The 13,401-nt window shown below is 42.4% G+C and overlaps 1 protein-coding gene across 1 annotated transcript; it reads left to right on the top strand.

Moving 5' to 3' along the window:
* The first annotated feature begins 11,849 nt into the window (after nucleotides 1-11,849).
* LOC128590222 (activated RNA polymerase II transcriptional coactivator p15-like) lies at nucleotides 11,850-12,444 on the top strand. Its single transcript, XM_053597483.1, has one exon. The coding sequence runs from the start codon at nucleotides 11,896-11,898 to the stop codon at nucleotides 12,277-12,279; it is 384 nt and encodes a 127-aa protein (XP_053453458.1). The 5' UTR covers nucleotides 11,850-11,895; the 3' UTR covers nucleotides 12,280-12,444.
* Nucleotides 12,445-13,401: the final 957 nt, after the last annotated feature.

The raw sequence follows: 13,401 nt of genomic DNA, 5'->3' as shown, positions 1-13,401 counted from the left end.
GCAGAAAACCAGAGATAATATATGAGGAAGGGGACCCTGCTGGCAGAATGGGGACTGAAGACCCCATTCTTGGCAAAGGAAAGCACCCCTAGAAAAAGAGGAAAACTAGAAAGTAAGCTAAGTAAGTCGGAACAAAGAAAAGTCAGCTAGTTTACATTTAAGCTAGCTGTTGCTAACAAGCTTCTTGCCTTTTCTCAAATTCTAGTCTTTTGAGGATACAGCTTACAAACACCCTGCTGGATCTGTGAGCACTCTGAGAAGAATAATGGTCCTAGAAGAGGCTATGACAAGTCCTAGAAAAAGATACATCTTCTAGGGCGTTTCCTGCCTGTTAAATGGGCAAAGCAGATATCCACTGTGGAGATTTGTATTTGCCTGGGGCAGAGACCAAGGGAGTAGCTCCAGCTATGGGCAAAAGAGCTTATATCCCTTATACCAGAGGAAAATCCTCTGTGGTGGTGATGGAAGGAAAACGCCTCCTTACCCATCCCTCAGAGGAGATTAAAGCTGATGGCGTTTTCACTCCACAAAGAACTAGTGGAGTTTAACACCTCCCTAGAAATCTGGGTGTGTGACCTTAAGCCAGAAGCTCTCCCAGTCCAGGCTCAGATTTCAGATTACTGAATGCTACCCTTAAGGTTAATTATAATAAAAATAGAAGCTGATAGATCAGTCCAATAAACTGCTGACACCTTTGTTCCCTCCCTCATCTTACCCTCTGGTCAAATACACTCCAATAAAAGCAGAGTGGAGCAAACACCCGGTGCCATTGCCGGAATTCCACAACAGGCAATGGGCCCCGGGCTCCCACTTTTAATTCTACTCTATGTCTCTTGTCTTTCTTTACCGTCGCTTCTGTATTTGTTCAATGGATTGCTGCCAGTTTCCACAGGTCTCAGCGGCCGCTGCTCTCATCAGCAGCAACAGAACCGACAGGACCCTGACAGAACCCACTTTGATGGGGCGGCGCCAGTGGCTCAGTGAGTAGGACGCTGGCCCCATATACCAAAGGTGGCAGGTTCAAACCCAGCCCCGGCTGAACTGCAACAAAAAAATTGCCGGGCATCGTGGCGGGTGCCTGTAGTCCCAGCTACTCGGGAGTCTGAGGCAAGAGAATCACCTGGGCCCAAGAGCTGGAGGTTGCTGTAAGCTGTGACACCATAGCACTCTACCAAGGGTAACAAAGTGAGACTCTGTCTCTCAAAAAAAAAAAAAAAGAACCCGCTTTGATGTTTTCTTCCTCTTGGAGAACAATCCTTACTATGATCCTCCTGACCTCTTTTTTTTTTTGGTAGAGGCAGGGTCTCACTTTATGGCCCTCAGTAGAGTGCCGTGGCCTCACACAGCTCACAGCAACCTCCAACTCCTGGGCTTAAGCGATTCTCTTGCCTCAGCCTCCCGAGCAGCTGGGACTACAGGCACCTGCCACAATGCCCGGCTATTTTTTGGTTGCAGTTCAGCCGGGGCCGGGTTTGAACCCGCCACCCTCGGTATATGGGGCCGGCGCCTTACCGACTGAGCCACAGGCACCGCCCCCTCCTGACCTCTTTCTACCCCTCCATTCTGTCTCTGTCTTCTCTTTCTCTCTCTTTTACACACACACACACGTGAGGTTGGCTGTTGGTGACTGATATATTTGGCAGGAGGAACTGGCATGAGCTCTATGTCCTCCTCGCTCCTATGTGCCCACCTACAGAGAGCCTGTAAGGAGATTGCGCTGGGCCAGGCTGTTTTGGCAGCTAAGGCTCCATCTGAAATGGTCCAGTACCACCAGGGTGGGGGTCTATCTAATTCTGGGGTTGTTAGAAAACCCACTTGCCCTCAAGTATAATGCACATTCTCTAAGGCCAACTTTATTAGTAATAAAAGTAGGATTTGGTCTTAATCTTATTTCTCAATTGGGTCAAGATTCAAAAAAGGAAAAATGTTATTGCCTACACCCCTCAGACCTCAACATCCTAAATGTACATCAGAAAGTGCATGCGGTAAGGACCCGGCAATTTTTACACAACACTCTCTCTCTCTCTCTAAATAAACACACACACACATACACGCTTCTGTGTTGCTTGAATATTTTCTGTAACAACTCTATGTATTGCTTTTTTGATCAAAAGCAATAAAAAGAAAAAACACAAAAATGCAATCTGTGCTTTACACCAGAGCCTCATGATCTCCAACGAAAAAGCAAAACAACATTTGTTCCGGGCAATTCAATAAATGTCTGGCCTGTAGCAAGCCATTCTCCCTTAAATGGGAAGCACTGCCTCTTAGAGAGTTGAGAAAAGGATTCGAAGAGCTCCCTCAAAGGCCCTTTTACAAGGCATAGATGCAATTAGCGGCTTTGTAAAACCTTCCTGAGATAACAGTTTCATAATAGGAGGAGGCGGCCTGCCATATGATAGGAAGTCTGTTAGAAATTTGGGGTATGTTATTATATCCAGTCCTCCAAGACTATATGAGGGAAAGGAACCTGAGGCTTAGAAAAGATCAATGCTTGCCTCTCTCAACAAGGGGAGGAGCCAGGATGTGAACCCAGTGATATATCCTCCCTCATTCAGGGCTGGACATGAACCCCACCTTCTGGGCCTAATCAAGCTCAACCACATTCTTTAGGCCCAGGCAGGTCCAAGAGTGAGTGTGACCAGCCTCCCATCTAAGCCTTCACTCCTGGAGCAAGGAACACACCCCAAACAAAAGAAGACCACATTCCTACACTAGGGAGTTTTAAAATTCACTACTGTTCTCAGGTCCCTGACACCAAATGGTTGTGACATTCCATCTCCTCAAACTTCCCTGCCTGCAGGGTATGAAAGCTGTATATAAACCCCTAAGCAGGAAGGCCCACTTGGACCACCCCTTGGAAACGCCCCTTCCTTCTGCATGTAGAAAGCTGTCTTTTTTTTCTCCCCTTATCTATCAGTAAAATATGTCCTTTCATTTACTTGCAGTGACCCATGGATTCATTCTTTGAATCTCCAAGACCAAGGACTCAGCAGAGACGAGAGAGAGAGAGAGAGAGAGAGAGAATATGAATTACACCAGGACTGAACCCAAGCCTGTGCCCTGAAGGAAAGGAAATATTGTAGCCCGAAATATGTATACCCAGACATACTTGAGATGACTGTTCAAAGGGCCTGCAAATAGAAGTAACCTTGCAAATCTGTCTTTTGTGGGGGGCATTTGCATCTGTAGACAATCTGCACAGATGCTGTTAGGCTTACCCTGAGGTCCCCCTTTGTCCAGATCTAGGAAAGATGAACTAAGAGTCTGATAGCTTCTAACATCTAAAAGAAATATTTACCATCTCTGAGGGCTGCATGGACAAATTTTTTTTGCAGATTTCAGCCAGGGCTGGGTTTGAACCCGCTACCTCCAGCATTTGGGGCCGGCACCCTACCCTTTGAGCCAAAGGTACTGCCTGCATGAACAAATTTTAATTACCCTTGTATGGTTTTTGTAATCCTCTCCCTTTCTCTAACTACTTGGCTTTTTTGAGTTGTTTCCCCCAAATGGTGGATAGTCTGTAAGACAAAGGAACTGAGATTCTGACAGCCCTAGGGCCAGGCAGACTTCTTGATACCAAGTCTCACCATTCTTCTCAACCTGCCCTGAGGCACATGGCCCCTTGTTCAAAAGCCCTTGATCTCCCTTAGAGAAACAGAGTTGAGGAAGATTCTCCTCTTTTGTGTTAAAAATTCCTTTCTTCCTTGGCAATCCTCATTGTCTCAGTAATTGGATCTCTGTGCAGCAAGCAACTAGACCTAAGCCAAAACCTCCTTGTGGTTTTGATAACAATTATGAAGCCAGAAAAATGGCCTACAAGATGGAGTCTGAGAAGCTAAGCTAAAGCAGTACAGCTGGCCTCGTCTAGTCTGCTCAGCCTTCCCCACACACCTTCTGTGATTATCTGGTTAAGGTTTCTCTGGGATTGTGAGGATGTTTATCTCAGGAGACTCTGAGAAGGTAGTCACACATAGACAACAGGTATTGTGATATTGGTAGAGTAAAGGTTACTTTAATGATATGATGTCTTCTCTGATGATTCTAGATATTTCGTTAAGTGAAAATCAGCTTTTTGTTGTTTAAACACTTTGCATTGTTAGAATGGAGACTACTTTCATGCTACCTTCTGTCAGAAAAGGTTAAAATATTCTAGGTTGGTTTCTGAGAGGTTAAAAACCCAAAAGATGAGAGATCATTCTGATAAGTGAGATGAAAGGAAAACGGAGTCTCAGTTCTGTGTGGGCAATGTGGTCTTTATTCCAACTGGGTGCAGGTGGGGTGAAATCAGAAAGGAATTCTACACTGGATTATGGCAGACGGTCGGAGGGGCAGAGATTAGTACATTCATTATTTCTTGGGTGGGACAGGCACTCGATTCTTCCTGGGCAGGTTAGTACATTAGACCCTAACAGTTTCTTTGTATTTCATTAAAAAAGTGATTAAAATTATAACTCAGGCAGAACAGAATTGAGAGGCTACTCTCACTGTTCTCCAGAATTGCTGGCCTTCTGACAAATAAAGCTTGTTTGGACCTAAAACCCCATCTCTGCATGTTGGCTGGACAGTGACAGTCAGCTAGACCTTCTTTGTCCAGTAACATTTCCAGGGGCTTGTCCGGGGTGGTGTTGTTCATGGTTTGGTGGCTGTGGAGTAGGGAGAGACCAAAAGCATCTCTTAGCAGCTGCATGGCCATATTTCCTATAGAGGGGTCTGGGCTCTCCCACCAGTTCTGCCATAATTGGCTTCTAACACATTTGTGAATGCCTGATGATCACCTCAGAAGAAAGGGACTCTAGATTTTGACTTGCCACCAAATAGGTGAGTGCTATTTGAAGGTACAAGACAATAGGGGACATCCCTTTCAATCTGGAGAATTTTAAGGGAACTCCTTTTTGTGTGGGGTTGGATCATTGTGAAAGTGGGAACTAACTCACTTTTTTTTTTTTAGGGAGGGATTGGAGACAGGGTCTCACTCTATCACTCTGGGTAGAGTGCTATGGGATTGGCACAGGGGTTTCCCCATTCGAGCTGCACAGGCCTAAGCAAACAGAGTTTTTCTCTCCAAACAGCACTCTCTGAATACAAGTAAGACAGGAGAAAAGCAACTTTTCCAGCATTTCATGTAAGCTAGACCCCTTCTAGAGTGGACTTCCTGCCACTTCTCCACCCCCAGCTGAAAGAACTGCATTCATTTTTTTAATACCCTCATTCATTTGTTAATCAACATTGAAGTCTGACAAATTCTAGCCAAATGTAATTCTCTAGCTCTCCCTATTTATAAAACAATTTAAAATCCAAAGACCCAGGTAGGGGAGTTCCCACTCGGATCTCCCTATCTCTGTCAAAGGCTCTGGTGCCTTTCCTTCTATCCCTTTCTATCTAATAAATTCTATCTTATCACTGGTATCTGTGGTCCCTGGGTTCACTCTTTGAATCTTCAAGACCAAGAACCTACTGCAGAAAGAAATTCCAGCAACAGCGTCAGAGCTCACAGCAACCTCAAACTCCTGGGCTCAAGAATTCCTCTTTCCTCAGTCTCCCGAGAATCTGGGACGACAGGCACCTGCCATGACACCCAGATTGTTTTTCTGTTTTTTGTTTGTTTGTTTTTTGTTTTTGGCCAGGGCTGGGTTTGAACCCACCACCTCCGGCATATGGGGCCGGCACCTTACTCCTTTGAGCCACAGGCGCCACCCTTGTTTTTCTGTTTTTAGTAGAGAGGAGAGTCTCGCTCTTGCTCAGGCTGGTCTCAAACTTATGAGCTCAAGCAATCCACCTGCCTCAGCTTCCTAGAGTGCTAAGATTATTATGGGCTAACCTAACTGTTTTGATGTGGCACTCCAGGGCTTATCAGGTGAAATTGCACTTCATTTGTTTGGAAACTCTTGAATTTCTCTCTATATTGAATGTTTATCTCTATTGCTATGTGGCATGTAGATGTGGGGCCTATTAAGCTCTTTATAGAATCTCCATAGTTGATCACCTCTACATTGACCACCTCCTTAAATCGACCTAATTTTCATAGACCAGGCAGGCACCACATGTCAAATAAGTACAGTAGGGTTAGTTCCTTATGTTGACTACCTCTGAATGTTGATCCATTTGTTATAGTCCCTTGGGTGGCACAGGGCATTGAAGTTTTACTCTATTTTCCTTTTGCTTACATTAAATTTGCTGTTGATTGATTTATAAGTGAAGTCCAAGGTCTGAAAGGTTGAATAACACTTCCAACTATAGTTTCTCTTGTGGCAGTTTTTTTGGGTGACAGGTTCTAAAATCTGAAAAGTTAACAGACACCTCCATCCTAAATTCGGGTAGATTAGAAGATTAAAGATGACTTTCAATCAGACATTGTCTGTCCTAAAGTCTAGTAGATTGAAAGCTATCTTTATCTGTGGAAGCAACCTGGCCAAGACTCAGAAAAACCCACTGTTAAAAAGGGAAAGAGAGAAATAGAAAAAATAATATATACAGACTTGGTTTGGACTTCAGAGGATCTTATGGCTAGAGTTTTGAGATAAAAGCTATTAAAACTTTGTGTGCACGTGTGTATGCTTAGACGTTTACATGTACATACCCTTTTATGTTATGCCTATATGATTCTAACCTTGGCTTATAAAAAAGGACTGCCTGGGCGGCGCCTGTGGCTCAGTCGGTAGGGCGCCGGCCCCATATACCGAGGGTGTCGGGTTCAAACTCGGCCCCGGCTGAACTGCAACCAAAAAATAGCCTGGCGTTGTGCGGGCACCTGTAGTCCCAGCTGCTCAGGAGGCTGAGGCAAGAAAATCGCGGAAGCCCAGGAGTTGGAGGTTGCTGTGAGCTGTGTGATGCCACGGCACTCTACCGAGGGCCATAAAGTGAGACTCTGTCTCTACAAAAAAAAGAAAAACAAAAAAAAAGAAAAGACCACTTATCAAACTATATCAGTCTAGTATTAACTAACTACTTTAAAACTCTTTGCAAAAGAAATTTTACCTCTGCAAAAAGAAATGTCCATTTGTAATGCAAAAAGAAATGTCCATTTGTAAGGGGATTTCTCCTCTCTGCAACCACCAAAAACTATTAGGATAAAAGGACAATGGCTCAAAGTTTACATAACAAAACTTATCTTTGTTTAAAGATGGACCTTGAGATGTAAGTTTTCTACCTGGCTTTCTATCTTTGGAAATACAAATTTAGAGTTGCCTAGCAACAATTATTTAGGGCAATAAAATCAGTAATAAAGAAATCACTCATCTAAAGTGGAGAGGAGTAGCTATTGGAAAAGTGGCAAATGAAAAGTCTTAAAAATCTATAAGATCTGCTTCTGACTATGTGTTTATAAGTCATAGTTTCAAGATCCTTTTCAGTAATTTTGAGAGAGGATTCCTGGTAAGGGTGAGGTCTAGGAGAGGTCTTCTCAAGGAGACCCCAAGGATACACCTGCAGGGTCCTCTCCATGGTGACTCAGCTCTTCGAAATTTGTAGACTTAACTTACTGGGACCTGGAAATTTCCACTTATGTGGAAATCCTGTAATTCTTTGCGGGCTGGAACAGCTTCTCCCACTTGATTTAAACTGACCAATGAGAAAGGTACCTGTGAGTTGCAACTTTTTGACTGTTGATAAAAAGAGAAAGACCAAGCCAGTTGGGAAGCATGGCCATTTTGAATTCTTCTATGTCGTTGGCTCTGCTGGCTGAAATAAAGCCCTTCCTCTTATAAGCATGGTGCTTAGGTGCTCTTTCTCTCCACTGGGCCTCATCTTCCTGCAACAATTTGAAATCTTAAAGTCATGTCATTGACATTAAATACCAGGCAATTGTACAATATACAAGCCATTTCTGAGTACATTACTGAAATTATTTTTAAACATTCAGTTTAAGTTCATAAACCTTAACATCTTACTTTATCATAATATATAAAGCTAAAAATATATATCTATTGGGGACTTAAAAAATTCAAAATTTAACTTCCTAGGTTTTTCATTAAAAATAATAATTGCTGGCTCGGTGCCTGTGGCTCAAGTGGCTAAGGCGCCAGCCACATACACCTGAGCTGGCGGGTTCGAATCCAGCCCGGTCCTGCCAAACAACAGTGACGACTACAACCAAAAAATAGCCGGGCATTGTGGCGGGCACCTGTAGTCCCAGCTACTTGGGAGGCAGAGGCAAGAGAATCGCTTGAGCCCAGGAGTTTGAGGTTGCTGTGAGCTGTGATGCCATTGCACTCTACCCAGGGCAATAGCTTGAGGCTCTGTCTCAAAAAATAATAATAATAATTGCTAATAGTTAACATCATAATTAAAACTACCTGATACCCAGTCAGGTTCATCTGCTTGCTGCCCAAGAGAAAGCTAATGTCCAGAGACACCAGGGCTTACTGCCCAGAAAGAGTTTATTCTGTATAGCATTAAGTGGGAGACAGGGGAAATCTCTGAAATTGGCCTCCCAGAGAATTGGAAGAACAGGGCTTTTAATGACAGTTTGATGGGCAAAAGATTAGACAAAGTCTGCTAATTGCCTGGTTTCAGGCGAAGGCTATCAGTCCTTTGGTATGGGCCTCTGTCTGCATGGGTCAGTTACTGGAGTGCAGCACTTTGGGTGGAGGGTCCAAGACCAGCTGAGCCAGTTCCTTGGTCTGGGTGGGTTCATTCTTGGAATGCAGGACTCAAAAGATATCTCCAATACTACTGGTAGGTTCCAAATAGGTGATGTCCTACACTTACAATTATGCATGATTGCAGGGTAAAGAAGTAATCACGGCAGCAGTGATTATTATCAAGCAAATGAGGAAGCAATAGCTGATCATTCTCTTTATTTTAGCTAAGTGTGTTCCTTCTCAGAGTTCTATGGGCTCTTGCTTTAGTTCTCACCTTGCATCCCTTCATTAATTTCTAAGGGCAGTTTTACTACTAGATATTTAAAACAAAATCCAATTCTATATGCAAACTATATATATATATATTTTTTTTTTTATTTCTTTATTTTTTTGTAGAGACAGAGTCTCACTTTATTGCCCTCAGTAGAGTGCTGTGGTGTCAAACAGCTCACACCCCAACTCCGGGGCTTAGGCGATTCTCTTGCCTCAGCCTCCCGAGTAGCTAAGACTACAGGCACTTGCTGCAATGGCCAGCTATTTTTTGTTGCAGTTTGGCTGGGGCCGGGTTTGAAACCACCACCCTTAGTATATGGAGTCAGCGCCCAACCCACTGAGCCACAGACACTGCCCAAGTTTTTTGTTATTATTAAAGCCACTGAAAGTTCAAGAAAAGACACATTTGGTCAATTTGGTATGTTAAAATTATACAGGAAGTATCATCAAAAATGGTGTTTAACTTTCTTTGAATTATGTTTATATGAACATGTTACTAATATGTGTTCTGAAATGGTATGAGGTTCCTAAAATGCTTATATGTCTTGGTGTATTTTATCAGTAATAATTTGGTTATGTTAAAAATGTTGTATGACACAAAAATAACCAGATATGTTTGTCAATTTTTGTTGTTGTTGTTGTTGTTTTTTGAGATAGAGTCTCAGTATGTCGCCCTGGGTAGAGTGCCATGGCGTCACAGCTCACAACAACCTTCATCTCTGGGGCTTAAGTGATTCTCTTGCCTCAGCCTCCCAAGTAGCTGGGACTACAGGTACCCACCACAATTCTGGGCTATTTTTTGGTTGTAGTTGTCATTGTTGTTTGGCAGCCTGGGCTGGATTCGAATCCGCCAGCTCTGGTGTATGTGACTGGCACCCTAGCCACTTGAGCTACATGTGTTGAGCCTGTCAATTTTCTCTTTAACCACAGCTGGTCTAAAGAATTTATCATCCACAGACCATTATTATTTTACTTTGATCATTCTCAAATAATGATTTATAATCAGCATGGTCCAATATGCTTATTCAAGAAAAAGTCATGGAAAAATGACCTTTTATTTAAAACACTAATGATGGGTGGCACCTGTGGCTCAAGGAGTAGGGTACCAGCCCCATATACCAGGGGTGGTGGGTTCAAGCCCGGCCCCAGCCAAAACTGCAAATAATAAATAAATAAATAAATAAAAATAAAACACTAATGATTATTTTTCCTTTGTTTCCTAGTGTCAAGACAAATATTAAATAAATTTCAAAGTTTACCTAATATCTCCAGAATGTAAAAATAATTTAAACCCACTGGCCCTAACCTGTTCTCCATTGCCAATGTCCCACTGCTAAAACTACAAACGTCCTCCCTCTAGGCCCAGGGACTATTGATTAAGAGGAGGTCATTAGAGGTTGTCATGGCTTATTTGGAGTGATAGAATGAGTTCGGACCCTTCAGATCAAGGATGAACACATTGATGCCTAAATATCTGGCAAAATGGGGGACTTTGCCTTTTCTGGCCATGTGGTGCAGCCATCCATCCCAACTATAAAGAATTTCTTACTTCCTATAGACTTAAATTACATAGAGTATATTAAGACGCATGGTGACAGAGCTTCCTGGGTATAGTTGTTCCCAATTATGGAGTTTATGCAAACAGACATATAATAAGAATTTAGGACACCTTAGAACATCTTAGGACAAATTATTCAAATGACTGCAAAAAAAATATTGCTGTACAACAAAAGTCTCATAATCTCTGGTTTAATAGTTAAGGATGCTTATATATTTTATATAAAAAAGCGCTATAAGTCTGTACCTAAACCCAAGATCACAATTTCTCTATGCTTATAGAGAAGTTATTTTTATAACTATGCTTTTGGAGTTGGGTTTTTTGCTCTTATATTGCGTAAAATTTTTTATTTTATTTTTTATTTTTTTATTTATTTATTTTTTTTGTAGAGACAGAGTCTCACTGTACCGCCCTCGGATAGAGTGCTGTGGCGTAACACGGCTCACAGCAGCCTCTAACTCTTGGGCTTACATGATTCTCTTTTTTTTTTTTTTTTTTGTAGTTTCTGGCCAGTGCTGGGTTTGAACCCGCCACCTCCTGCGTATGGGGCCGGTGCCCTACTCCTTTGAGCCACAGGCACTGCCCAGGCTTACATGATTCTCTTGCCTCAGCCTCCCAAGCAGCTGGGACTACAGGTGCCCGCCACAACACCTGGCTATTTTTTTGTTGCAGTTTGGCAGGGGCTGGGTTTGAACCCACCACCCTCGGCATATGTGGCCGGCGCCCTACTCACTGAGCCACAGGTGCCGCCCCTATTTTTTATTTTTTGTGACAGAGTCTCACTCTGGGTATAGTGCAGTGGTGTCATCATAGCTCACTGCAACACCAAACTCAGGCTCAAGGGATCCTCTTGTCTCAGCCTCCTGAGTAGCAGGGACTATGGGTGCCCACCATGACACCTTGCTAGTTTTTCTATTTTTAGTAGAGATGGCATTTCTCTTTTGCTCACTTTTGGTCTTGAACTCTTGACCTCAAGCAATCCACATGCCTTGGCCTGCCATCATCTAAACCAGGAGTCCTCAAACTGTGGCCCGCAGGCCACACAAAGCAGTGTGAATTGTATTTGTTCCCATTTTGTTTTTTACTTCAAAATAAGTTATGTGCAGCATGCATAGGAATTTGTTCATTGTTTTTGTTTTTTTTTTTAGCTATAGTCTGGCCCTCCAACGGTCTGAGGGACAGTGAATTGGCCCCCTGTTTAAAAAGTTTGAGGACGCCTGATCTAAACGAAAAAAATCCAAAAATAAGAAGCAAAAGCTACTCTAGATCAGAAGGAATCAGTGAAAGATCTTTAGGTATATGAAAAACCAAAATGAAAGGACATTCCCAAAAGGAAACAATAACTTCATGCCAATGGAAATCAACCAATGTGAGAATATTAAAATGAATATGATTTGTAAGGAAGGTAAAATAGAAACCCACCACAAAGAGGTCAGTCGCGAGCGAGAGAGCAGGAGTGTGCAACACTGCAGAAGCAGAGCAATGCTGAAATCAAAGGAACTTGTTTCTTCAAGCTCTTCTGGCAGTGATTCAGACAGTGAAGTTGACAAAAAGTTAAAGAGGAAAAAGCAAGTTGCTCCAGAAAAACCTGTGAAGAAGCAAAAGACTGGTGAAACTTCAAGAGCTCTGTCATCTTCCAAACAGAGCAGCAGCAGCAGAGATGATAACATGTTTCAGATTGGGAAAATGAGGTACGTTAGTGTTCGGGACTTTAAAGGGAAAGTTCTTATTGATATTAGAGAATATTGGATGGATCCAGAAGGTGAAATGAAACCCGGAAGGAAAGGTATTTCTTTAAATCCAGAGCAGTGGAGCCAGCTGAAGGAACAGATTTCTGACATTGATGATGCAGTAAGAAAACTGTAAAATCCGAGCCATACAAAACCTGTACTGTTCTAGTTGTTTTAATCTGTCTTTTTACATTGGCTTTGTTTTCTAAATGTGCTCCAAGCTATTGTATGTTTGGATTGCAGAACAATTTGTAAGATGAATACTTTTTTTTAATGTGCATTATTAAAAATGTTCCGAGTGGAAAAAAAAAAAAAAAGAAACCCACCACAAAGAAACCACAAAACAACACAGAAAATGAATGAAAATTTCATTAAAGAAATCAGATTTTTTTTTTTTTTGAGACAGTCTTACTATATCACCTTGGTGGAGTGCCATAGCATTATAGCTCACAGCAAACTCAAATTCTTGGGCCTAAGCAATTTTCTTGTCTCAGCCTCCCAAGTAGCTGGGACTACAGGTGCCTGCCACAATGCCTGGCTATTTTTTTGTTGCACTTGTCTTTGCTGTTTAGCAGGTCCAGGCCAGGTTTGAACCCATTAGCCTTGGTATATGTGGCCAGCACCCAAACCACTGAGCTACAGGTGCCACGCCAGAAATCAGGTTATATTTTAAAAATCAAGCAAAGTTTCTAGAACTGAAAAACTTACTCAAGGAAATATAAAACACAAGGAAAATTGTTAAGAATAGGCTAGACCAGGGAGAAGAAAGAGTCTCACAGCCAGAACAAAACCCTTTTGAGTTAAACAAGTTGGTCAAAGAGAAAGGACAGAGAATAAGAGGAATGAGCAAAGCCCACAAGAAATATGGGATTAGGAAAATCATCATAGAATCATAAGAATCATAGGCATCCTTGAGGGTAAATACGCAAAGGCTGGAAAAAGTATTTGAGGGAATACTTGGGGAAAATTTTCCAGGTTTTGCTAAAAATCTGGACATCTAGGTACTAGAAGTATAGTGGACTCCTGGGAGATTCATCATCAACAGGTAATCACCATGACATACAACCATCAGATGCCAAAGTTAACATAAAAAAGGAGCTCCTATAAGCCATAAAGCAAAAGCATCAGGTAACTTACAAAGGAAAACCCATCTGACTAACTGCAGTCATCTAAATTGAGACTTTACAAGCCAGAAGGGACAGGGGCCCCATTCTTAGTCTTCTCAAACAGAATAATGGCCAGTCTAGAATTTTATAAC

The sequence above is a fragment of the Nycticebus coucang genome, chromosome 7 (assembly GCF_027406575.1).
Source record: "Nycticebus coucang isolate mNycCou1 chromosome 7, mNycCou1.pri, whole genome shotgun sequence".
NCBI classification, from domain to species: Eukaryota; Metazoa; Chordata; class Mammalia; order Primates; family Lorisidae; genus Nycticebus; species Nycticebus coucang.
The sequence above is the reverse complement of the archived record's forward strand: the minus strand, read 5'-3'. Positions and strand labels throughout refer to the sequence as shown.

Bases quoted from the DNA above. Each gene is read 5' to 3' on its own strand.
- LOC128590222 (XM_053597483.1), top strand. From the start codon at position 11,896: ATGCTGAAATCAAAGGAACTTGTTTCTTCAAGCTCTTCTGGCAGTGAT.